Here is a 26,464-nt window from a genome sequence, read left to right on the forward strand (position 1 = left end):
AATGAATGTAATCTCTGAGAAAAAACTCCACACCCTGTAGGTGGCAGGTTGAGAATGAGATTGAGCTCAGCTATACAGTGTGAACTGCTGTTAAATAGTGAAAAATGAACAGTGTGGCCTTAGAGGAGAGTGCAGGTGTCAACAGCAAAGCTGCACGTGTCAGTTATCCATGCCTTAGCTTGGTGATGCTAAATCTATGGTGGTTTACTTTTCCAATCCAATAATGACAATCATTGAAAATGCCATAAATCATGACCTAGCGACAAGGTGAAGCCCATAACCTGAAGCCACTCATCCTGTCTGACTGTAGCACTGACTTATCCCCTGGCTATTTGCGTTAATACCCTGGTCACTCGTCACTCCCCTTCCCCACTCTCCCAAAAGAGGGGGGCCACAAAGTTACAAAAATACTGGAGCACATCCCCTGTTGAGACATAATGAGAAATTTGGGTCAGTTCAGCCTGAAGAGGAGAAGGTTGTGTGGAGACCACACAGCACCTACCAGTATCTGAAGGAGCTACAGGAGAGCCAGAAAGGGACTCTTTGTCAGGCACTGTAGTGATGGGACAAGGAGTAATGAGTTCAGACTGGAAGAAAGGAAACTTAGGTTGGATATTGGGAAGAAATTCTTCTCTATGAGGGTGGTGAGGCCCTGGCATGGACTGCCCAGAGAAGCTGTGGCTGCCCCATCCCTGGAAATGCCCAGGGCTGGACAGGGCTTGGAGCCACCGGGTCTGGAGGAAGGTGTTCCTGGCCATGGCAGGGGTGGAACAAGACTTTGGGGTCTTGGGGTCTCTCCCAGGCAAAACCATTCTGTGATTTAAGGAGAACCTGCTGGTGGCAGGAGGGAGACTTCTCGGGAACCCCAGTCCCGAGCTGAAACAAGTAACAACCATGCGGTTTACACCTCTTGAGAGAACCTAAAGAAGCAGCTGTAGTTTAAAATTAGTTGATCCAGAACAACCTGAGGGCTTGCCCGGAGGGCACTGCTGGGAAGACCGCGGCACTGCTCTGGCAAGCCCAGCCGTGTAGCTGAAACACCACCGCGCGCTTACACGTCATGAGAGAACCTAAAAAAACCCAAAAAAAACCCCCAAAAAACAAACAAACAAAATAAAAACCCAAACACAAAAAAAAAACCCAGGGTTTTTCGTTTAAAACGTCAGCGCCCATCCGGGCAGGAGCCCGTGAGGGGGCGGGCGGAGCCCGTGAGGGGCGGGAGGAGCCGGGCGGGCCCGCCCCGCGCGCGGCGCGGAGCTGACGCAGCCGTTGCCGCAGAGACGAACCGCCCCGGCCCCCCCGGCCCGGCCCCCCCGTCCCGGTGCGGCGCGGCTCGGCTCGGCTCGGCTCGCTCCATCCCGCGCAGCGCCTCCGGGATTCGCCTCCTGTCACCTCCAGCGGCGCTGGCCCGGGCGGGAGGCGCGCGGCGGCACCGCCATGGTGCTCATCAAGGAATAGTGAGTGCGGCGAGCTCCCCCATCCCGGCCCCCCTGAGCCCCTCCGCTCACCTCCGTCCGCGCCCGGAGCCTGGCGCGGTGACGGCCGCGGGTGGGCGGCCCGGCCTTGCCCCGCAGTGCGGCCGCGGAGCGGGAGGGAGGGAGCGGGGAGCGCCGTGAGGGCCGCGGCGCCGGTGGGGGCGGCATGAAGGTCACGGCGGGGCGGGGGCCGCGGCTGCCGGCGGGCCCCGGGGCCGCTCGGCCCCGCTGCGGCTCCGCGGGTGCCGCCGCTGCCCTACGGCCTCCTGTGGGTGATGCCGCTGCCCGGGTGCCGAGGGCCGAGCCGGAGCCGGCTCAGTGCCGGGGGTTTCTGTGGGAGCTCTGAGCGAGGCAGGGGCGTCTTGCCCCTGCTCGTTGTAACAGAGCCAAGCGTCAACCTGGCTTTGGTCCCCTCCCGCCTTTGGCTGTGTAATCTCCGAGGAAGGACTCCCGATAATGTCAGAAATGAGGTAGCTCCAAAATGTTTTTTTGTGTGTGGAAGCCTCACCTTGGAGTTCTTCACTGACCCTGAAGCTGTTGCGGTTGTCGTGATGGGGATGAAGGGGTGGAAAACTGGCTGGACATGAGGGTGTGTAGCTATTAGTCACGTTGCGTGTCACAGTCCTTGGTTCAGCAGCTTTGTGCTCGCTAATGTGGAATATACTCTTGGACCGGTGCACTTTGGCTGGGTGTCTTCAAAGCTGTGTGCACTCTGCACATAGTTCTTTCCTGAATTCTTAAGGTTAACTCAAGTGCATTCCTCTGTTAAGTGCATTCCATAATTTTAAACTTTTGGCTGAGGGAAGAGGCCTTCTGTTTATTTTTTCTTTCTCCCCTTCCAAAAGATACCTGTGATCCCAGTGGTAAAGTGGGTTTTCAGGTCTTCTCTTAGACACATTTACCTACATGACTGTGTCCTCCTTACAGGAATCACTTGGCAAGATTATGGACCATGGTGTGGATTTAAATATTAAAATTATGTTGAGGGTTATACTGATCTTTGTAGTTGCCTTTAAACTTGATTAACACTTTTTCCTTAAACCCCTGCTATTTTTATCCAAACAGTAGAAGTGTAGAATTCAGGAGTAGCAGCAGAGCTGCTCTTTGTAATATAGAAACACCATTACCTCCTGTAGTGAGGTTGATATTTTCCTGTGGATTTACTACTTTCCCTCTTAGAGAGCACTTTGGCTGGGTTATCATGTATCTTTTTCATGCTTCTGCTCACAATTCCTTGCCCTGTACCACAGTAAAGCTCATTACCAGTGAGCTGTGCTGTAAAGGTGAGAACATATGTACTTTGAATCAGATTTCTGACAGTATGAACAGTTCATTTTCGTGACTATCACTTCCAAAAGTCGTTTTACTCAACATTATTTACCTCACCATATGAGCATGCCTGCTGGTCTTTCACACTGCCTACTTCAGAAACAAGGTGTGAAGTGTAAATGTTAAGAGTAAAGGTTAAAAGACCAGTATTACTACATTGGTTTCTTTTTACAGGTTTCCATTTGTATTTTCAAAAGGGTCACTAAACCTTTTTAGTGTAGCTATCATACTCTTTTCTTCACTTTGTTTTGCCCTTAGTAAGATGTGTGGCTGTAAGGACAGTCAAGGTTGCCACTGGACTTTTCAAATTAACATTTATTTTTGACTTTCTGAGATTCCCAACCACCTCTGACAGTTGCACATTCCGAATTGTGTCACTGTATTGGCTCAGATGTAAATTTTCTTTATGTTCTACGTGCCAAATTTGCATCCTTTTTGAGATGGTTTTTGATGGATTCTCATCTTCCAGGAAGCAGTTGTTTAAGGCATGTTGAAACCTCTTGTTTTGGTGTGAGCTGGCTATTTTAAGTATTTTGCTGTTACTTATGTTAGTTCTGTTTGCATGTGGGTAATTACTGCCATCCTACCATAGGTGGTAAAAAGTTAAATGATCTGTAACTTCATCTCATCTGAGCAGATTATTCTTCCATCTCTGTGACCCCATCTCACACTCTCTCTTGTAAATCAGATGGGTTTTATTATGCCTGTAAGTATTTTAGGAGCTGATACAGAAATAGAGCAATATGACAAAAACCTGATGTCATATTTTATTATCAGACAAGTCTGTATCATAATTTCTCTACAGCTTCTTGTCCTGATGGTTATGCAGTGATGACTTTAATGATTTGGTGTCCTGTCAGACTTTCAGACTTATCTTGCATTTCTATCCATCCATGCTGCAGATAAGCTGCATGAATTTCGTTCATTTGCTTGCATTTTTTGGGTGTCAGGGTTTGTCAATGCTGGCTGGAGTCTTGCTTGCTTCCTTATTTTGATTTAAACTGCCTTGGAAGACCTTGAGGAGAATCAGAGTGTGGAGACTCACTTCCCTTTCCTGTGAAGTGACGATAATGCCACTGACCTTCCCTGCAGCTGTACTTCCCTTTGCTGTCATTTGTGGCAGATTTTAATCTAACAGGGATCTTAATTGTTCCTCACCATTTTCAGGTCGACCACATCATATAATTTCACATAAACTGAGCAAGTTCTGTCCTAAAGTTAGGAATCTTTGCTCTTGCAAAGGTTTTCCTCAAGATCCTCTTGAGGAGTTTTCCCTCGTCCTTTATCACTTGACTACCTGTAAGTGGTTTTCACCCCCACTTTCTTGGTTTGCTGGGCTGAACAAACTGTAAACCATTGATCTTCTTTGTGTTTCTGTTTCTCCACTGAGCTCTAAGATAACAATTCAGATTTAGTGTCTTCCAATCCTAAACAAAATTTCATTCGCTTACAGCGATGTTTTACACCAGGTTCTCTGAAGAAAAATGTTCTAACTCCATTCCAAAGAAATTGTTTCTTCCCTGTTTCTTGGTCTTTCACTTTAATTATCATCCAGCCCCTCTTTTCATTCTTATTGCACTTTTATCCAGTCATGCTCCATGGCAAAGTCTACGTGTGAAAATCCCTTTCCTTTTTTTCATTCTCCCTTACACCGTATTGGTGTTGGTCCTCTTCCCTCTTGCCCTTCAGCAGGTATTTTCAGGGAACAATATGTAACAGTGAGTAAAACAATTACAGTTCAATGTATCCTACCAGAAAGTGGCACATGGATTTCCATGAATTGATCAAATCCCATTTAAAAATTGCTTTTACTTCCTGTGTTTGGCAAGGAATGCCATGTCTTCAGTAGATATGACGTAAAGAAGCACAAGTGATTTGGTCTAAAATTTGTTGCCTAATGATTTTTCTGTTGTAAAACAGTCATTGTTCCTTCTCCATTCACTTTTTTTTTGCATCATTTATGATCTCTAAATCTCTTCCATACCTGAGCCTTTTAGCTGTTTTTTTCCCAAGCTGAAAGGCCAAGTCTTTGCTGCTTTCTTCTCACACAGAAGCATTTTTCCCATCTCCAATCATCTTTTTTAACTTCCTTTACTTGGTCTGTATCCTCTTTGAGATAAGGTGACCAAGACTGTGGGCAATATTTAAGATGTTGATATGTGGGAGATTCTAGTGACATAATTGTCTTTTGTGTGTGTATGTGTCTGTTCCAGTTTCTAATATTTGATTTACTTTTGAACTGCCATTGAGCTGATGTTTCCTGCTGCTTTTCCATAAAGGCACAAGATATTGGCAATAACTAACTTGGGGCTCGTTAACCCCATATGTTTGGTGAAAATGAGTGCCTATAGTGCATTATTCTTTTTTTTTTTTAATTGACACTGAACTTCTTTTGCAGTTCTCAGTAGTTCTTTCTGCAGTACTTTGCAGTCAGCATAAAGTGTTGCTGTCACAAGTAATCTTGCATAATCTATAATCTTTTGCCCTTATTGGAGTTTGTTCTTTTGGTAAAGTGTAAAAAAAGAATTCTATTTTCACCACTATTGCTTTTTCATAATCAGTTTATTAATACAGAGGGCTTTTTTTCTTGATTGTGTCCTAGTTCCATTGAGACTAATTCCCAAAGAACTGGGAATTCTTCTGCCCATAGTAGCCATATCCATTTCCTATCTGTCTCTTGCTTTGGTTCCTTGTTTGACATCATCCTTGCTGAAAGCAGAAGTCAGCCACAGATCCAGTTTTGGAGAAGACCTTAACAAACATGTATTTCTGCCAGCTTTAAATTGATTATTTTCAAAAAAATCTGTGTGACTTCAGGCAGTTTTTGCTGTGTTATCCAGTCAGTTGATTCTAAGAAACATTCAGGAAACCACAATTAAAAAAAAAAAAGACTCATTTAAAGCAGTGGCAGCACCCTCCTTTGCAGTGAGCTCTGAGAAAGCTTTTCCTCTGCTGTTTCCTGCTGCTTTGGGACATGTGAGCAAATTGTGCAGTGCCTTGTGGCTATTGCAGATCTCTGCAGAATTGCTGAGGCCCACAGAAACCTCCCCAGCAGCTTGATGAGAAATAAGATGGGATTGCTGAAAGGATGGAGTGAGAGGGATCACCACTGTGTGGGTTTGCAGGCCAGTGAGGGATCACCAGTTGAATTACAGAATTTTAGGAGAGGGTTGCAATTATGCTCTATGATATATTGGTTCTCTTTGAGGTTGTTCTATAAATAGTCTTTGGCCTAAGGAGTATTGGATGGATGCAGGAATTCTGGGGGGAGAGGAGAGCTGTGCAGCCTTTGCTGTAAGGAATGTGGGAATTTTGGGGCTGCAGGGATATTTGCTAATTTCTGTCTCTCTGTTCCCTTGCAGCCGCGTTATCCTGCCCGTGTCTGTGGAGGAGGTAAGTTCTTTGCTTCTTGCTTCCTTGCTTTAGGACTGTAAATAAACCTGTGATCAAAGCATGAACAGAAACTGGAAAATGCAAGCTGTCTTCCTAAGCCCCTGTGAGCTGTTATTCATTCTCCACCATTTTTGACCAAATAATTGTATTAAGTCTGAGGGTGCCAATCATCTCTCTTACAAATTACTTTCAGATATGCTGATTATAAATCTTGAGTTGTCAGGCTGTTTTCAAGTGCAGTTTCCTTTTCATTAGCACTATTATTCTTTTCTATTTTTTTAACATGAAAGGAAAGCTTTAGTACAAATTTAAATCACCTTTTAAACTGTGTTTTGCTAGAGCTCTTTTGTTTTAAACTCTTAGGCAAAGATTAAGAATTACTTGTGACATAGGAGGCTCATATGACAAAAGGACTTTTTAAGACCTGCGCTATTTAGCTCTTACATACAGCAAACTTTCTTATTGTTTAGATAAAGCTGAATTGAGAGAAGAGATTAGTTTCTATTGGACAGGGTGATTTTCATCACCAACCATGAAATAGCTGTGCAGACTCAGTGGCTGTTTCCCTCCTGTTTCCTCTGATTTTCAGCTTGCCTTTCCTTCCTCCCTCCTGCATTGAACACCACTCTTGCAGATAATCTAACCATATAAATGTTTTGAATTTTTTAATCTTTATACTAACAAGGTACAAATTGAAATGAGTCTATAGCACTTCCGTAGCAGATTCCTTTTTCTGGATGTGTTTTATTTTTTCCTTGTAATCCTTGGCTGTAAGCCTTGGGTTTGTAACTCTGATCAAGGCCTTGTTCTAACTCCTAGGGAGAGCTGTGGTAACAGCACTCTTGTTCATTTTTCTTTCCTCTGAATATAGAAGCTACTGTGGCGTAGACAGTGGTGGGCTGGCTCATGGCAGCACTTTTTTAAGCACATCCCTTTTATAACTCTTACTCTTTTGACAGAAAACAGTTTAGAACTTCATGTGGTGCATTCCTGCAGCCATCAGACTGGCTAGTAAAACAAAAGCAGTGTCTAAGCTGAGTTTCTTGTTCTTGTGGCTCAGTCTGCTGTGACAGGTATCAGATGCTGACAGAAAGCCCAGAACTCTGATCAGAGAGTGGGTTTAGATGTGTGTTCTGTGTTAGTGCAAGAACAAGGCTGTTAATGCCAGAAGTTCTGTCTGTTACTTGCTCCCTACCTGTAGCTTTTATTCTTTCTGCATGAATCTGTTTCCAGCAATTTTAACAGAAGTCAGACTGAAGTATGAGAGTAAGGAAGTTTGGATCTTTTATTGTGCCTGAGCACCACTCACAAGAGCAAGAGCTCGACAAAGGAAGGAGTAACATGATCAGATTTCTCAAGTAAGAAAAGGATGCAAAATTTCAGGTTAGAGAAAGCTGTGGGTAAGTGGCAGGTTGCTTGAGCTCAATGGACAGAAAGGACTTTCCTGAATGACAGGAACCCTGCCTTGTAGTGATATGGCTCCTTGGTGTTTCTTTGAGGGGGTTAGACTGGATGGAACCCAACACAGGGTTTTCCTAAGTTCTCTGATACTGGGATTAGCCTTCATCCAGTTAAAACAAGTCCCTGGCTGTGCTCTTGTCCCTCCCTGGCTGTTCAGAGCCTCGTGTGTAAACTGCCTATGTGGAAAACTGAGGGTTTGAGCTGTAGATACATCTGTCAGTCTCTGGCAAACTCCTTGTGTGTCTGCCCTGGGATTATATGTTTCAGGAGGTGTATTGCTCTACTCTGGGTCTCGTGCTTGCCTTGTGGAGAAACCCCCAACCTGACCAAATCAGATTTCTCCCCAAACTTGCACATTTGTCTCCGTGTCCCATGAGTGATGTCCCTTTCCAAGGTCTGGTGTTTTTCCTATGATAGGGCAGATTTCAGGAGCCAGTTCCCTGAGCAGATAGGGTTCTAAAGTTCACTTAGTTTTGCCTATGTAGCTGGGTGTGCTTAAGAAGAAAGGTTATTTCCAGTGTTGACTCAGAGGATTGCTGCTGTATTTATTGCCTCATCCCCCTTCCTGTGTGCAAAGATGCTGACACATCTGTGCATCACTTGGTCACTGCACTGCTGTCTGTTCTGCAAACCAGCTGTTAGACCTTCATTGCTTTCAAGGATTGCCTTGTGTACAAAATTCTTAGACAGGGCTCTGGAGACTTATTATTGCTCCTGACGGTGTAGCTGTTCATGAAGCAACTCTGGTTAGCAGGAGGACTTCTGATTTCATTTTTATATGGCTGATTTTTGCTCAAAAGGCTTAAGAGTTCACACCTTCTGGGTGTGCAGATTGTTGGCAAAAGTCTGATGCCAATGTATAAGATAGGGAATTAAATTAATTGTAACTTTGAGATGTCATGAAAGGGTTGAGGGAATCTTTTGTGAGGTTTTGTGGTATACCAGGGATTCTGTGTTCAGTCTCCACCCTTAGCAAATGGATATTAACCAGTAGTATGGAATTCAAGAGAAAACTAGTGATCAGGAAGGCATTGGGGAGCTGTGACATAATCAACACAGAGCTTAGTGCTGCTTAGTTAGCCAAGCTGGGAACCAAACAGTGCAAGAGAAGTCCTGGCGATGACTAAAACTCGAGAGCTGGCATGTAGGAGTTAGACTGTAGCAGTCTGTCTTCTACATGGAAATCCTGCCAAAACATGGTCCTGCTCAAGTGCAGGCTGCAGCTGCACTGCTGTGTTGGTTTATCCCTTGTCCCACTGTGGGGAGCAAAGGGAATCTCCTTGTTGAGTGTTGGGTGCCAGGCTTTGCTCCCATTCCCTGACCAGCATCAGGTGCCAGCTTGGGGAGCGTGGACTCGTGTGGGTGTCTGTGCCAGCTGCCACTGAAATGCCGGTATGGATTAGAGCTGTGTGTACACATTCTGTGCTGCCTCTTTGTTCCTTTCACATGGCAAGGAGCTTGCCAAACACACAGGAATCTTATTAATTGCATTTGAAGCAGCTTTCAGGAAAACAACTGCTCTTGAAGATGGTTGTGTTGAGATCAGGCCTGCTGGAGGAAGTTTGGTGCAATTAAGATATTCTCTCAGCTGTTAAGAGATGTTTGGCACAGAGCAAGAGGGATGACTTCCTGCAGAAGAGGAGTTTTTTGGTGCTCTCAGGTCTGTCTGAAGTTCAGATTCCTAGAGCCAAAATCTTTCTCTCTGTTTACTTTTGAAGGGAGAATGATGTGGGATTTGCTCATTGGGACAGTTTTATTTGGGCCTTTTCCTCTCTTATCAATGTGATTAAAGGCTCAGAAATAACAGGGAAGTTTAAATGGTGGAGATGTTAAACCAAAGGGTTTATCTTCTTAGTGTCTGAGCTTTGACCCAAGTATTTGAAAGGGAGAAGGAATGAATAAGAGGCTGTTATTAAGAGGAATTAGTTTGTGCTCCTGGAGCTCTGTCCTGGGACTTGCTGTAAAGCAATCAAAGCCATTCAGTCCTCCCCTGTAATCCTGTACTTACCAAACTCAGAATAAACTCTGTTCTATCAGTATTTGTGTGGCTCTTACTTTGCTAAAGCAACTTTGCTTCTAAGGTTTCACAACTCTCATGTTTTGCTCATCTGGAGGGAGGTGAGTGTTCTGCTCTGTGTGGATCATATGGAGGGAATCATAAGGAAAGCAGTGTGGTGTATGAAATGTCAGAGGTCAGAGATTTGTATTGCAGCCCAAAATCCAGACTGAAACCCAACCTGCTGAGACAGTGCAGGAGCTGTCCAGCCAAGTGAGGGCTGCTGGTGTAACCTGGGCCAGGACCTTCTGGAGAGATCCAGCAGAGCTGCTGCTCTTAGCTTGAAAATGATCTGATTTTTGTTCTGCCCCACATGAGCTGAGGCCAGGACACCTAGCCTTGTTACTCTGGCTTCCATCTATCCTTCCAGCAGGCCTTTGTTGGCACCAGATGGCACAAAGTACCAGAGAGCTTTGGGTACTGTTGTTATTTTGGATGCTCTGACAACAAAATTTAACGACTGTAGAAATTTTCCTTCGTTGCAGAAGATGTTCCAGCCCAGTGAAGTATTTCTGGGTTCTCAGATCTGAGCAGTATTCCAGTTTTCCAGGCTGGCTTTCAGAAGTGCTATTCCTGTTTCTGATGCAGAGCCTTATGCTGTGGAAAAGGAAGATGGCCTGAACACTGTTGCTTTGCTTTGTAGTTATGTTATGGAATTTTTGGGAGGCTTTTGGTGTTTTTGGTTTTTTTGGGTTTTTTTTTATCATTGCACTTCTAGTGCCAAATACTTTGTGGTTTACCCTTTCAGATTGCGTCCCTCTACTGTTGCCTTTGGCAACAGTTGCTGTTTTGCTCACTTATGAGTTCTAAAGACTTAACTCTGCTAAGTTAGAGCTCTTCCTTTTAAGTCAGTGGTTTAACTTCTTCATCCTCAAACTTTGCTCATCTATTTTTGCCTCAGAGAGACCTGTGTGAATTTTCTTCATTTGATTATGCTTCTTTTGAGCTCTGCATCCCCTTTTTCTGCTACAAGAGGCCAGAGTATATTAATCTTTACATCTTCTGCAGAGGAAAATGTTCTCTTTTGTTTATTTTCTTGGTTTTTCCTCTGTTCTGTCCTGAGAAACATTTGTGAATGCCTCTTACGAAAGAAATTGTGTAGTATTAAGTACTTTAAATGATTTCTGGGAAATAATGCTGCCAAGTGAATGCCTGTAAGAGACTGAGAAATAATTTTAGGGTAAGAATTTTACTGTATGTTGAAATTCTGTGCTCTCCCTGGTAGTGGCATAAGCTTGTGGCTAAGAGGAAGTGTGATACAGAGAAAAAACAACAAAACCCAAACCAAAGATCATAGGAAAAATAATAGTGGGAGCAGTGACAGGATAGATCAACTGGTCATTTGGGACACTGGCTCAGTTATTTCATTAGATAAAGTTTTCAGAATTAAAATCCCCTCTTTACTTCAAGCTTCCTACTCAGTTGTTTGAACTGCACATGGGGGATGCTCGTCTTTGGCCCTCAGGGCTCCTAAGCTGTGCACATTTAACAAGTTTGTTGCTTGGAGCACTTAAATCTGGTGCAAATACCCTTTATCTTCTGTAGCCCTTATGAAGTTTTTCACTCCCTTCCCCTTTCCCCTGCATTTTGTAAAGAGGCTTGATTAATTTCTTTGGGACTCTTCCAGATGCAGCACTGTGTGCTTATTGATTCAGGACTGGCAGTGCTTTATTCTAAATTTTGTGGGGACAGCTGTGTGTCACTCAAAAAGAGTGAAACTCAATGGATTTTGCTACAGTATCCCTGAGGTCATCTGTGTTTTCTTACTTTCTGATGCTCCTTTCATCTTTCCTACTTTCTCCTGGTTCTCTGTTGGTTTGGAGCTTGAGATTGAAGGGTTAAAGGTAAGTGTGTTACTGGCAGTGCTTTCCTCCTAACTACTACTCAAGCTTTCTATCTCAAATGAAATTAAATGAGCTGCTTATCTGCCCATACAAGTGGATGTCCTTTTCTCTGCCCTCTCCCCAGGTAGTAAATTTGTCCTTGGCTTCTTCTGGCAAAGTTATTACTTCAGCTGAATTATAGCCATGGTAATAATGTGTCTTTAACTTCTCCAGTATCAAGTAGGGCAGCTGTATTCCGTGGCAGAAGCCAGTAAAAATGAAACTGGTGGAGGTGAAGGAGTGGAAGTCCTGGTGAATGAGCCCTACGAGAGAGATGGAGAGCGTGGGCAGTACACACATAAGATCTACCACTTACAGAGGTATGGGAACCAATTCATTCCCAGAGTTGGGCAAGAGGAACCAGAGGGGTTGCAGCAACTGTAAATCTCAGATTATGTAAAGGCTGAAAGATGGAGAAGGCAGGAGCATAACAGCACCTGGCAGTGAACATCACTGGGACACCCACCCTCCCCTGTAAACGTGGCTGTTGTCCCAAGAAAATCTGGCTTTGAGCTTTTCAAAGCAAGTCTGATCCTGCCACCCAGTATTTTCATACAATATGGCTAAAGAACAAAACATCTAGATTTCCTCCTGGTTTCAGCCTAATTTTTTTCCATTTGTTTTATCTTTCATTACGTAAAGAAGATTTGTATTAACATGTCTGATTTAGCAGTTCTGGAAAACATCATAATGGGGTTGGGGAGAGTCCTACCAATTCCAGAACTGTGAGAATCTCTAGTGTTTGCATCCCAGGTGATGTCCTGCCTGTCTCAGTTCTCTTTACATATAGTCCTTATTAATGCCTTTCTTCCTATTTCCAAATTCTGCAGCAAAGTGCCAACATTTGTGAGAATGCTGGCCCCTGAAGGAGCTCTGAATATACATGAAAAAGCATGGAATGCCTATCCCTACTGCAGAACTGGTGAGTGCCTGAGGAAGGACTCTGGATTCTCCCTTTTTGTTTTCTGGGGGCAGAGGGGAAAAAAGGTAGGGGAGGGTATAAGGAAAGATGCAACCAGTAGAGAAGCTGTTTCAGCTCTCAAATCTTGCATTTCTATTCTCTAAGCCCTTTGTGTGGTCAAGAAAAGCAAAATACAGTGCTGAGGGAGTTAAAAGAACTGCCTTTGTCTGATGTGCTGCTATGAGTGACCTTCCTCTATGGGAGGAAAAGAACAGACCAATAAATATCTGTTAGTCTTCCTAAAGGAATAGCTGTGTAACACTAATGAAATAAATACATGAGGGGTGATTTTATGTGCTCAAGTGCAGCATATCCAGGTGGAAAAAGTGGAACATGGTTGGGAAGTGGAAGTGGAAGAAAGGGGAACAGGGCAGATCTCAGGCACTCTTGCTTAGTGCAGGTGAAGGGAACAAGTGGTAAGTGATGGGTATTTGCTCACTTGCAGGATCTGAGGTCAGGGAGGGTTGAACAGAGAATGCTGCAGTTGAAGTGAATCCATCTGTAAAAGCAGGGGTGAGGCTCTGGGAGCTGTGTAAAGTGCTGAAATAATGTCAAATCTATTTTCTACAGGAGTGGTTAGTATTTACTTACTGAAGTTACCAGCCACAGTGTTTAACCACTTACAGCTTCTCTGGTTTTCACTGCTGTAAACTGAAAATTTGACTTTGCCTCCAAACTTATCTAGTGTTTTTGGCAGCATTTTGTGTTGTTTGTATCTCTGAAGGATACATTTTCTGCTAGTTGGTAGTGGTACAGTTGCTATGGGAATGAAACACTTAAAAATTCCAACTGTTCTTGAAACTCAATATATAAACCTCCCTTTTTTGACAATTTACTTAAGTGAATTTTAAATGAAGTGTCTTAAAGAAGGAAAAAGCTCTGCAGTGGGAGAGGATAGTGTTACTTCAGTCTGTGAAATTACATGCAGCAGTCCAGTGGAATGGATATTTCAAATACAAAATTCAGATACTGCCATCAGCTTTAGAATAAATTTTTAATGTCTCACAGAAGACGTGGAAACAAAGTTGTTCACAACCTTTTTAAGCTTTATGCAGTTTTCTTGCTGCATGTTACTTAAATTAGTTAGTAAATGTCTAGTTTATTTCCATGTTAAGCCCACTGAGCTGATTTAAATGCCTGGCTGTATCCTCCACCTCCTCTTTTCCTTCTCCACCAATTTCTGAAACAAAGGTATGGAGTTACTTCTTTTGTTATTCTTAAGCTGCTTATCCTTCAGTTACACATGAATAAAATTCTACGGAAGAATGAGATACTAAAATCAAGTACAAGACTTTTCAACACGATCAAAGAAATGTCAGATTTTAATATGCTAGTAATGATAACAAAGCCAAAAAAACCTCTTCAGCTGCAATAAACAGCAACGTAATATGAGATAAAAAATGCTTTGTTGTGGGGGTTGGAGCAGAAGGCAGTTTTGATGCGGAGGCTGATAAATCTGTTTAGAGAATCTGCCAGCCTGACATGAAGCAAGAGGAGCTTGGAAAAGTTGCTGAAACCTTCCTTTGGCTGGGATTGGGCAGGAAGGGAGAACCCATGGATGTGAGAGAGAACCTATGGATGTGTGAGAGAGAACCTGTGGTTGTGGGAACCCATGGATCTGAGAGAGAGAACCCATGAATGTGAGATCCCATAGATGTGAGAGAGATCCCATGGATGAGAGAACCCATGGATGTGAGAACCCTTGGATATGAGGACCCATGGATGTGAGAGGGAACCCTTGTATGTGGAAACCCATGGATATGGGAGAGAGAATCCATGGATATGAGAACCCATGGATGTGTTGTGGGGCTGCCTTGGACGTTACCATTTTACTTTGGATGCACTTGGTTGTTTCTGTCAGGTGTGGGGAGACTTGGATGCCCTGCTCTGAATCTTTGGGCAGCAGAAAATGCTGTGCTGGCTTAGAGCAGCCAGGCTTTCAGCCCTCTCACTAGAATCTGAAATTTAAGAGCCAGGGACCCAGCAGGAACTAAACCTGAGTGTAGGAGTTGCTGGTGCTTTTGCCTGTGTCCTCCTGTCCTAGGTGGTGTTGCTGTGCTGTCCCTGGAGCTTGCTTGTTCACAGAGCCTTCTAAACTGCAATAAAGCAGTGCTTTTACTTAATTGTGCCTCGTGGTCTTCTTTTTTTAATTATATGTCTGCATCCTTCTTACATTTCCCTGATCTCCTCTGAGAAGCTCAATTAATATACATATTATTGGCCATTATCAAAGTAGTACTGGTGATTGAGAGAATTTAAATGCTTAGCTTATAACTTTCTGCAGTTCTGCACTCTTCCTTGTGCTGTAATGTGTTGTTTTTATGTACTTTGAATGGAAGCCTTGCTTGGTTCCTTTGAGAGTATAAGCTGTAAGTGAGGTTGTTTTTATTGTATGGTTTCACAACTTCTGCAGTAAAAATGAAGTGAGGATTGTCTAATAGTTGTACCTACGGGCTGATGCCAAGGGGAACAGTGCTCTTCTCTGCAGTCTGACTAAAATATTAATGTTGCTTAAATGTTTTTAGAAACGCAATTTGATGTGTGTTCCACACTGAGTGTCACCATGGCCTGTGGCCAAATGTCAAGAAACTGAGAAGTTATAACTGCAGTTGAAACATGTAGGAGTTGCTGCTGTAATGCCTCAATAAACAGGTCCTAATTTGTAGCAAGCTGAGCACTGAAGTTTCAGTGGGCATTTCTGAAGAGATTAATTTGTTTCTTTACAAATGAGGAATCTTCCCCACAGGGAAGAAGTTAAGGAGGTGAAGGAACCTGTTTTGAGGCAGCTGCACAGTCACAGCACACAGTCATGGTGAAGTGGGAAGGCCTTGGTTTATACTTATTGCTGGTTTATTCAGTATTTTGTTGGACTAGCAGGAAAAAACCCCATTTCCTTCTTGCAGAAATAATGAAATGTTCTTTGAGATGAAGTTCAGCCTTTGAAAAATTAGCCACAGCTTTGCTTTCTTGTTCTCTTCTCCAGCTCAATATGCCAATCTAAATAATTGGCTTTCTGTAAAATTGCTGTAAAAAGCAATTTTCACGTGCTAGGGGTTTAGAAATGTCCAAGCCCAGCAGTGGGTAATTAAGGCAGCTGGATGTGCATGGTAGGTGATTTGGGATGGTAACTGCAGTATGCTGGGTTGGAAACTGAAAAATTATTACAATACCTTTAAAACCAAAATGCTTCTTAGTCAAACCCTGATATCAGACTTCAGAACAGATCAGCGAACTTCACCTCCAGCTTCAGACTTCCTTCTGCTTGAGTAGAATTGCTCAGGTAGAGCAGATGCTGACTGTTACAGGATCTTTAATTGCTTTTCTGTGTTGAATAATTGAGCCTTGGTGTCCAGGGAGTTCAGTTACCACGAGCAGCAGAGATGCAGAGGGTCTGGTTACTCCAGGCAGGGCTGCACTGGCCTGGAATCCAGCATGGGTTTCCTTTGGAACTATGGAGAGGCTCCTTATCTGCAAGCTGAGAAAGGATTGGTAAAATGCTGTCAGCTGAACATACTTATTCCATCTTCTCATCCAGCTGGCAGCAGGCCAGGGAACACAAGTGGCAGTGCATAATTAATTGCTGCTCCTCTGGGTTTCTCTGAGAATTTCCAGAGGAGAAGGGGTGAAGTTAGCTGGGTTTTATCAACTTCCATGTCTTTTCCCTCAGAGGTACCTGGGAAGCTGGAGCTGTCCGTTTGGCTGAGAGTGGGAGGAGGGCAGTGGTTGCTGTGCAGTCTTTTCTCACTAAAGTACTGTGTCTCTTTCTTTCCATGTGTTGATTCCTTGGACCAGTTATTACAGTAAGTATTGCTTTTACTGATAATCTCTGGAATAATATCTGAAATGAAGTGTTCTGGGTAGAAGAAGCTCTTTAACCTGAGCTAAAGACACTTTAGCTTTTATCATTGTAAGATCACATAGATTAACTGCCTGTACCGAGTGTGGTGTATCCATGTGACAAAGCCCAGCTTTACAAATGGGAACAAGCCCTTGCTTGGGTAAACTGAGTAAAAGCCAGTTAGCTCCTGCCATGCTGTCCCCTTGATTAATCTCTTCTGAATTTGATATTTCCTTTCTGCATGCTGAGTGTTTCACTGGCTTGTGCTTTTGTTTCTGCTCCCCTGAGGGAGGATAGGGTTACCTTTGGGAGTCCTTTGCTACTCACAGTAATAGTGAGAAATGGAAAGTTTTTTGCTTACTTGGCAGAACTGTGCTTCTTGTCCCTTCCCTTTCAGTGTCAAAAGCTCTCAGCACATCAGTTTAATATTGTTATTAATTTGAAGACTTGCATCAAAATATGTACTCGGTGCTAGCTCAATGATCTCTGTGGAAAGACAGTTTCTGCCTAGCTAACTTATGTTACCCCTTCTAAACTCTAAATAGAGTGGCAGATATTGTCCTTTAAAGAAAAAGCTGTTTATAAACTCCAAATGTTTTACTATAACAATAGAATTTATGTGGTTTTTTTTGTGAACAGCTTATGGTTTATTTAATCCTGAGTAATTAATGATCAATCAATCAATTTTGCTGAAAGCAATGATCTGGTTGCAAATAATTCTGAAATTCTCTAAATTGGACCTCAGTCAAATGGAAAGTTCATTCTTTGAATTAGTTCTTTGAGCTCACTCTCCTAATGCTTATCTCTGTAATAAGAAGACAAATTATATATTTGTCTTAAATAATTATATATCCTAGAATAACAAGAAGCTTTATTTTGATGACAGAATGAGTATATGAAGGATGACTTCCTGATCAAAATTGAAACCTGGCATAAATCAGATCTTGGAACACAAGAGAATGTGAGTACTTGTGTCGTGTGTTTTACTCATCTCTTTAATGCCACGGTGCTGCTTTCTGTGCTGGGTTAGAGAAGTGCTGTGTGGAGCTGTCTATTCACCACGTTTCTGCATTTCAAATGTTTGTCTCACTACCAAGGCAGACTCCCTTCTGTTGGCTTCTCACATAAACTGAATAAAATTGACCCCTAAACACTTGTTCTGTGTGAGCACCTTTGCTTCTTTAGAAACTTTCCCATTGTGTGCTTACCTCTCTGCAGGTGGGAAGGGGAGCACTGGGTGTTTGCATTTCCATCTGACTTTATATTTTCTTAGGCTGGGAGTGTTGTGTCACTGAAGCAGCTCCTTGAGTGTTGTTGTTTCCCTGCAGGTGCATAAACTGGAGCCAGAGGTATGGAAGAGTGTAGAAGCCATTTATATAGACATTGCTGATCGGAGCCAAGTACTCCCCAAGGTATGGTAGGTGGGTAACAGCTCCCTGGGGAGAGGCCTTGTGCTAAAAGAGGGGATACGGACAAACTGTGCCTCCAGGGATGGTCACAGGCAGCAGCACAAGTGAGAGGATGGCCAGAGGGGGAAAGGCCTTCCTTAAAGCTGCTCATGCAAGCCAGAGGGAATGCTCTTTTAAAAACTGTGTCAGCACTGCCTGTAAAATGTGTTGCCCATGCATGTAACAGTGTATTTCTGCAGCAGTGCAGCTGACAGAAGTGCTTGAGTAGCAGGAAATGGCACTCCCCTTTCCATACGGGATCTCTCCTAAACATCCCCCTTTTTGATGCTTCACAAGTGTATCTGGAAATGATGTAGCCAATACTTGGTTCTAAGAATCACCCCAGTTACTGTGAGGAAGAAAGTGGTGTTTCTTTACTGGGAAGAAAAATCAACTGTATAAAAATGTAACGTTGGTTGAGTTTCCTGGCTTTCAAACAGTATTTGATACCATTTTCATGGTAGTACTGTGAGTCTGACTCTACTTTTCTTCTAGTGAGCAGCATGTGAGCATCACACTGATACAGTGGTGTGAAAAATCCTAGATAGCACAGCTGCTTTCTGTAACAGCAGTATTTAGCTCCCAAAGAGCAAGTGGCTACAGGAAACATATCCTACAGAACTTCTGATAGCCTTACAAAGGTCACATCAGTTTGTTACCACTTTTTTATAGCTCTAGGACACAACACAGTGGGTAGATACATTTCCTTGGAGAGTGTCTGACCTAAGGTCAGGTCTGAAAACAGTAGTTCTTGATAAGGCAGAGGTTAGTCTTGGCCCAGGAAAATAAATTCTTTGTGTGAAAGAACAGCTGGAAAACAGTAGGATAATTTGTGTTTAATCTTTGTGTCTGTCCAATAGGATTACAAGGCAGAAGAAGATCCAGCAAGGTTTAAATCTGTCAAGACTGGACGTGGACCTCTGGGTCCCAACTGGAAGGTTTGTATTGATGAGTTCAGGAACTGTATTAGGACAGATACTGGGCTTTGGAGCCAAAGGTACATCTGGAAAACACTGGAATCCCTTCTGCAGAAGGAAATGCAGAACTCAGTCCTGAATCTGTTCTGATTTTAAAAGAAATTAAAAGAGCTTGGCACAAAGAGAATGAGTTCCAGGAAATCTCTAGGGCTGTCTGGTACTCAGCCCAAGGGTTCCCCCAAGAGAATTCAAGTATGAGATAGCTGAATAATGACCAGCAATGTTTAACCTTTCACTGAAATCCTTGGAATCTGAAGACATTACAAGTGCAGATATAATACCAGTCTTTAAAAGGGACCTTGGGTGGAATTTGGGGAGCTACTGGTGTGCAGGTGTGATTTCTAGCAGGCAAACTTGGCAGAAGCTGAGGTTGATATGATTCATTTGGGAAGAGTGGTTATGGGTCATGTAGTGGGAAATAGGAAACCTTATGGAGTTTTCTTTAAGACTTTATAATCATGACTCAGATGATATAATCTAATTCCAAAATGTTTTAGGTAGGGACTTTATCAAGAGACTTTTAAGGAAGCAAAGTAGCCATGGTATAACAGTGAAGATGCTGAAAGACATAATTTTAATGGAAGAAAAAGTGGACAACAGAGGAAAGGAAGGAATAGTCTGTTCTCAGAATGGAGGGGAAGCCACCTGTGAAGGAAACCAGGGTCTAGTTTCATCATGCCTTGAAAAAGGGTGAGCAAAGGTGTGACAAAACTTGTCAATAAAATATAAGAAGGGTGTAACGATGCAAGAGGATTGTGGGGAATCGTGGGAAGACTTCATAGTTAGGTCTGAAGGAGCTGCTTTCCTGGAGACACTTGGCTAGGGGCTTAATGTGAATATCTTTGTGTCTTTGCAGAAGGACCTGGGGAAGCAGTCAGATTGTCCATACATGTGTGCTTACAAGCTGGTAACAGTCAAGTTCAAGTGGTGGGGTCTGCAAAATAAAGTGGAGAACTTTATACAGAAGGTAAGGTCTGTGATGGGGAAAGATGTGGAAATGGGGTACATTTCATCACCCACCTGCTGTACAGGCAATGGCTCTGCCTGAAATTCTGCACTCAGTTAAAACTGGGTTCAATTTGCTGCTAATCCAAGGGCAGGCTGGCTGATTGTTCTGTGAAGTGGCTATTGAACATTTTCACTCTAATGTGTGAAGGTAAATTGTCTGGTTTGTGTTGTTTAATAAATCAGAATTGCAGTGTCTTGGTTGTTGGTTTGTGATGCATTTATACTGGAATTACATTGTGTAGGGGCAAAACATGTTTGTGGGGAGATGGCTCCAGTTATTTGGTCCTGATCAGCTGAGGATCTTTCTGACAAGTCCTGGAGCTCATTTCCCTCACATTTTCCTCTCTTAGTCTGCTGCTTTAAAAACCTGTGTTAAAAAATAAGCAGATGGTGGGAAACTTGATTAACTTAAAACATAAATAGTATTTTGAAAAGAGCTTTTTTGTGGCAGAGTCTAACCCATGAGCTGCAGCAGGATGCTACACCTGGGAATGGTGGTGTGGTTTTCCAGGCAGGGCTGTGTTCATATAACTCCTGTGCCTTCAGATCAAGAGACTTCTCAGTGGTTAATGTTGATAAACCACAGAGCTCCTTCTGCAAAAGCAATTCTCTGGTGATACAATCTAAAGGCAGCTCCAAGGGGGAATGACCATGGTGCTGCAGGATTTCAAATGCCTCTAAAAAAACTCTGAATAAAGCAGTGTCTTCAATCTCTTTCTATTTATGAGTATCTACAGGTTTGCATCAAAGTATTCAAGCTGCTTTTGCTGAGATATGAAACCATAATTGGTCAAACTGAATTGTCCTTCCTTAATGAGGTCTTACCAAGAGGCATTGTATATCCCTATCTAATACAATGATTTTGCCTAGCTTATCTCTTATAAAATGGAAATAAATTGCTCTAAACCTGGAGTAGTTTGTGCACATTAGTCACCTCTGCTGGAAGGTTTTCAGCTGTGAAAAACAAGTTTAGGCATTTTTTAGGTCACTTCAAAAGGAAAAAAAAAAAAAAAACAAGACAGGTGCACGTCAAACCTTTACATTTCCCAACTTCTAGTTTTTAGCAAGTTAAGGATTTAAAGAATACCTGTTTCTCTTTTTTTCTGCACTTCCAGACCAACTTTCATGCTCTAAGTAAGCCCAACTTGGAGCACTTTATTCAGTCAGAACAACACTGTCAAATCAAAGGAAATTCACTAATTCTTTCAGTGCAGTGTGCAGACTGCTGTCTAGGTTTGGGGAGAAAAAAAAAAAAGGCATTTCTCTGGGGATTCAAGGCTCTAGATTAGATATTCTGATAAAAGAATAAAAATTAGCTATCTCCAGTTTCCAATTGTGGCAGCTAGATGGAAAGGTGGGCGAGGGAGCTGATTCTACACATCTCTGAAAATTGTTACAATGCTGTGAGCTCCATGGTAATTGCCCTGTGACTAAGCTGGTTTGTGTTTTATTCCTCCTTTTGCAGCAAGAAAAGAGGCTCTTCACAAACTTCCACCGGCAGCTCTTTTGCTGGCTGGATAAGTGGGTTGATCTGACTATGGAGGACATCCGTAGGATGGAGGAGGAGACCAAGAGACAGCTGGATGAGGTCAGTGGCAAAGCAGGGCAGGTGTGGGTTGTGTGAGAAACTGCTTCTCTCCAGCACAGCAGAGAGGAAAGGCTGCTGCATAGTCAGGGCATGGTGTGAATTGTACTCCTGCTATTTAGGTCATGCTGTGTGTGCTTTGAATGATTGGCCATGAGTCCATCGTGCTGGCATCTCCTCCTAATCATTATAGAATTCTCCTTCTGTTTGTTGTTGAGCCAGTAAATGTATTGACCCACAGGTAATGAGGGGCTGAGTGGCAATGATTCATTTACTGCCTCAATATCTTCTGTTTGCTTTTACTCAAAGCTGAATGGTCGATTTTATCCTCATTAGTTGCCAGAAACCTGTTGAGTAAAGGGTTTTTTTAGCTCTAATTACCATAAGCAGGTAGTGGGGGTATGTAACAGCATTCTTACTCTGAGAAACACAAGTTTGGTAATAATGAGAACCTTGTTCTATGGTTTGAGTCCTGCCCTGCACCCTTCCCTCCCTTCATGCCCCAGGATATTTCATTATAGCTTCATGTACACTCTTGCCCTTTGGATAATAGTTCCAAATCTGTTGCCAGCCCACAGTTTAACCAGAAATGATGCCTGTATGTGCATTTCACAATCACCGATTTGAGGTGCTGAGATATAATCGATGTCTTACACACAGGAGGTGTTCCATACTGATAAATTTTGAGATAACACACACGAGAATCAGTACTTGAACAATTCTTTCCTCTTTCAGATGAGAGAAAAAGATCCAGTGAAAGGAATGTCGGCTGCAGATGACTAATACGACTCCTTCCTTGTGCACTGTAGGTATCAAGAGATTTGACAAAAAATCTGTATTGCTCTATTTGGTTAAAAACCCTCAACATTTGTGTGAGAAATGATCCTGTTCATAGCTTCTGACAGGCAAATCTGTGCTATTGATTGTTTTTATAGTAAACTCATTTCACTGACAGGTTGATGAGCGAGGTTTACTACCTCATTTCAGAACTGTTCTAAAGAAAAAGTCTGAGTGAAAAGTGTAATAGAAATGTGTTAGAATATTCTGTAGTTTACTGCTATTATTTCTGTAATGCATATGTTACTTCCCATGACTTGCAGAGAAGCTTTTGTCAGTCTCAAAAAAGTAAGTTAGACACGCAAGTACTTAGAATACAGTTGGAAATTGAGCATTCCAAGCATTTTGTGAGGAATTTGTTTTTTCCATTGCTTGTTAGTAATATTTACTAATGGGCCAAGGCTTGGAGTAACACTTGGGCATTGCAGGAGAAGCAGCAATGACCATTTTAAAGCTTTTGACTTGTTTTCTTTCTATTCTGTTAAACATGTCATCAGTTTGGAGGCTGGTTTTGTCAGATTTTTCTTAGACACTGCAAAAATGTTGTATAGTATTAGAGAGGTAAGAAAGCAAGGAGAAAGAAGGGATTTTCCATTTATATTAGCAAGAACAGGTTATTAGGGCAGTAAAATGCCATCCTTGGAAGGAATGGGGTGGGGCAGAACCACATCCTCCTGGAGTACTCACTGTTTACTTCTGTTTGCCCTCTGTTATCTGCTGGTTATTTGGTGGTACGTGGGGAACACGAGGAGAGGGAGTGTCTTTTGATAGAAATATTTTAATTTTTGAATGCAGCTTCAACCACTTGATTTTCTTCTCTCCCATTTCCTGTGGATCAGTGCTGCAATGTAACCCTGCATTGTCTGCCTGGCGACAGCGTGACTCACGTTTGCTCTCTCAAGGTTGTCTGACACGTCCCTTGGCACTCTGCTCTTCCAAAGTCATCCTGAAACGTTTCCCTGTTGTCTCTTTGTTTCAGTTTGCAAGACAGTCATCAGGAAGGCCCAGGGAATCCACACCCTTGACTGGCGGACCATCTCTGGATCAAGCCTTTCTCTGTCCAACTGGCAGGCGATTTTAAACCTCCCATAGCTAATTCTAGATGCCCCTTAATATTGTGAGCAAATAGACAGTCTGGTACTAAGCACTCCAGTGTTAGCACGTGTATCCCAAGGAGTTCCCTCCTCGGGGCGTGTGACTTAGAGATCGCTGTATTTACACCTCCTCCCTCCTCTTTTTTTCATTGTGTTCAGACCAATTTCCATGTGGCCCTGTTTGATTTCCAAGTGACATTTTTAGCTCAAATAGTCTTGTGATGTGGTGACTTAGAATTTTTTTTGTTTTGGTTTATTTGTTGTTTTTTTTTTTTTTTCCAAGTGGGATAAGCTGCCGCCTTTGTTTCTGCCCAGCCCTTCACTGTTCTTTGAATGTCTGTTTGGAGAGGGAAATAGTCCATATTTAAAAGTGCAAAACTCTTCCACGAAATGTTCTGCTCTCACCCTTGCTCCCAGAGGGAGATATTTAACGGCAGGTAACCTGAGTACAAAATGAGGAGCAGCCAGAGGGTTCTTGGTTTGTGATGAGTTGGGATTTGTGGCTTCTGCAGGGCATTACTTTGTTCTGTCTTAACAAACATGAATTAAAGACTGTCCAGAAGCTGCAGTCAGGCCCTGTACTGGGGCATTCAGCACTTACCTGTTGATTTTCCATTTTAAGGGTCTCTCTGGCCCATGTAGCTCTGTTGTCCTCCAGCTGTGTGTGTCAGTCTTACAGAATCTTTCTTGACACATGTTGCAGCTTCCTGGTTCTTTATTAAGACTTCCCATAACTTATAAAGCTGGAATGGTTTTGACTAATAATAACAATGTGATTCTCCCTGGACAAATTGGGATGTTGCAAAGGCTGGTGTGCAAGAGAGGTGTTGGCATCTGGTTACATCCAGGTGCCTGGGGTGGTGGTTCTGCTCAGCAATAATATTCTTCCCATTGCAAGACTGACTAAAGTATCTCCTCTTGTGCTGTAAGAAAAACTACTTATAAAGACCTGCAGTTTTCTAGGATATCTGTTGGTTATTATAAATCATAGAGGATACTGTTAATGTAAAGAGCTCTCGTTATTTAATGAACTGAAATATTTACTGTAACTATCCTTATGTTGATATCAGCTTTAGACAATCAACTCAGCAGAACAGAATCAAGGAAATGCTGCTTTCTTCAATACATATGAGGAAAAAAAATCCTACTTCTTTGCTTATTCCCAAGGCCCAATGCTTGATTTTTTTCCCTCCCCTAGTAGTAATTGTTATGGACAAATTCAATTGGGGAGGCTAATTATAGATAAATTAATTAACAAGAATTTATTAAGCAAGCGGTATTAAGCAAAAGAACAGCGCTGGGCGGCCAGGGAGTCTCTGCTCTGCCACGGTGCACCTTCCCCCTTTGACTTTTTTGTTTTTATAGTTTTTTCCAGTTGACATATTTTCTCTCTATGCACTCTGTGCCAGTGCAATTGGTTGCTAGGGGGTATTTTTTTCTGCCCTTGGTGGTCATAGGAATGAAGGCTCCTCATCTTCCTTGCAGATTGTCCTTGGCCTAAAAGTTAACTTGTATATAATTAGTTACACAGTCTTCTATGCTAGTTGCATTCCCTACTCAGTTCAGATTTTTCTCTCCTTTAACACTCGTTTTGATGAACAAAGACCTTTTTATTTATTACGGTAATAACTTTATTTTCCACTTCTGTGTTTGGCAGCACTAACATGAAACTCTGAATGCCAAACAGTCGTGGGTGTATCACCACTTTTGAGGAGTCTTTTTAGCATTCTGCAATACACTGACTCCTCCAGCCCTTCCCACTCCTGCAAGCAGGAGATCCTGAAATGATCCCATGCCCTGCTGAACAAGGCTGTGCTGGGATCAGAGCTGTTTTCAGTGTAAGGGAAGATGGGAATGCTCTGGAGGGAGAGGATGGCATTGGTTTCTGGGGAGGGGGCAGTTTATCCCTTTATTTTTAGTTTGTTATTTTGCCTTACTCATGTCTAAGTGCAATAAGCTCTGAATTGTACCAGTAACTCTGGCAGGCTCTTCTCAGTGACCTCAGACGGTTCTGCGGGGTTGGGGTGGGGTTTGAGGGGTTTTAGCAATCTCACCAGGCAGAAGTAAAACAAGTTTATTGTAAAATAGGTAAAGAAACTGAATTTTAATCTTTGAGGCTATTTGGGACCAGGATGTTTCATGACATGTTGTATAGCTGTTCCAGAAGTATTCTAGGAGTGTAGGCCCCAGTTAGAGTCCTTTCAGTTTGAAGTATTTTTAACAGAGAATTTATGCACTGACTCCTGTTCATGTTTGTTGGCTATGTTTTGAGGGATTCTTACACTTGAGGGCAACCTGAGAATACACATAGCACACTTGTTCTTTCAGTTTGTGTTATCCAAGAGGCTTTCCATCTGATGACACTAATCGCCGTGGAAGCAGATTGTAACATTCCACCATTGCAATCCTTTTTTGATCCTCTGATTTCAGAGTAAGAGCTTTTACACAAAGCTTTCCTGATTAGTGGAAAAACTTGGAGGGAGGCGGGGGGAGGGGGGGGGAACTGCAGGACCTTCATCCTGACTACTCCCCCTCTGCTCCCTGCCCTTTGTTTTCTGTCCTTCCAATTTGATCCTAAGTGAAAGCATCCCTCAGCCTTTGGATAGACAAATCCTGTAAAGACCCTTCAGTCTCGACGCTTGGTTCCTGCTAGTGAGCATAGCAAAGATCACGCAGCGTTCCCGTGCCGTATCTTCCATCAGCTTTGGCGAGAACCCCCGGACCTGCCGGCTCCATCCAGAGGGGCTGGATGCGCTGGGATCGCCGCTCTCATCCACACCCGCTGGGTTTGGGGGTCCAGGGGCAGCCCCTCGGCCCAGCCTGGCTCAGGCTGGTTTGCTGACAGCGCCGCTCGCCCCTCATATCCCGCAGCCCTCTGGGTTCATCCCGCCACGTCCTGAAGGGTTCTCCGCGCTCTTTCCTTTGGCGACACACACTTTGTAGAATGGGTTAGATTATCTCGTCGTTTCTTTAAATGTGAGTTTGTGCCTTTTTTGTCTCCTTCCAATACAGGCATATTGGAAACGAAATCTAATAAAATACTAGACAGAGCCTCTCGCTTCCGCCTCATTTTTTTTGTGGGGGGGGAGGCCTCGGTGCTGTCCTAAAGGCTGCGGTGG

At 43.1% G+C, this 26,464-nt stretch overlaps 1 protein-coding gene across 1 annotated transcript; it reads left to right on the forward strand.

Moving 5' to 3' along the window:
- Positions 1-1,254: 1,254 nt before the first annotated feature.
- On the forward strand, positions 1,255-26,347 carry PITPNA (phosphatidylinositol transfer protein alpha). Its single transcript, XM_002194152.7, has 12 exons — positions 1,255-1,457; positions 6,167-6,197; positions 11,772-11,917; positions 12,428-12,519; positions 16,351-16,358; positions 17,283-17,357; positions 17,725-17,808; positions 18,705-18,782; positions 19,678-19,788; positions 21,295-21,417; positions 22,150-22,219; positions 23,231-26,347. The coding sequence occupies exons 1-11, from the start codon at positions 1,438-1,440 to the stop codon at positions 22,195-22,197; spliced, it is 816 nt and encodes a 271-aa protein (XP_002194188.1). The 5' UTR covers positions 1,255-1,437; the 3' UTR covers positions 22,198-22,219; positions 23,231-26,347.
- The last annotated feature ends 117 nt before the right edge of the window (positions 26,348-26,464 follow it).

This window comes from Taeniopygia guttata, chromosome 19 (genome assembly GCF_048771995.1).
Source record: "Taeniopygia guttata chromosome 19, bTaeGut7.mat, whole genome shotgun sequence".
NCBI classification, from domain to species: Eukaryota; Metazoa; Chordata; class Aves; order Passeriformes; family Estrildidae; genus Taeniopygia; species Taeniopygia guttata.

Bases quoted from the DNA above. Each gene is read 5' to 3' on its own strand.
- PITPNA (XM_002194152.7), top strand. From the start codon at position 1,438: ATGGTGCTCATCAAGGAATA. The intron at 1,458-6,166 runs GTGAGTGCGGCG...GTTCCCTTGCAG, and splicing joins ATGGTGCTCATCAAGGAATA to CCGCGTTATCCTGCCCGTGT. The intron at 17,358-17,724 runs GTGAGTACTTGT...GTTTCCCTGCAG, and splicing joins ATCTTGGAACACAAGAGAAT to GTGCATAAACTGGAGCCAGA.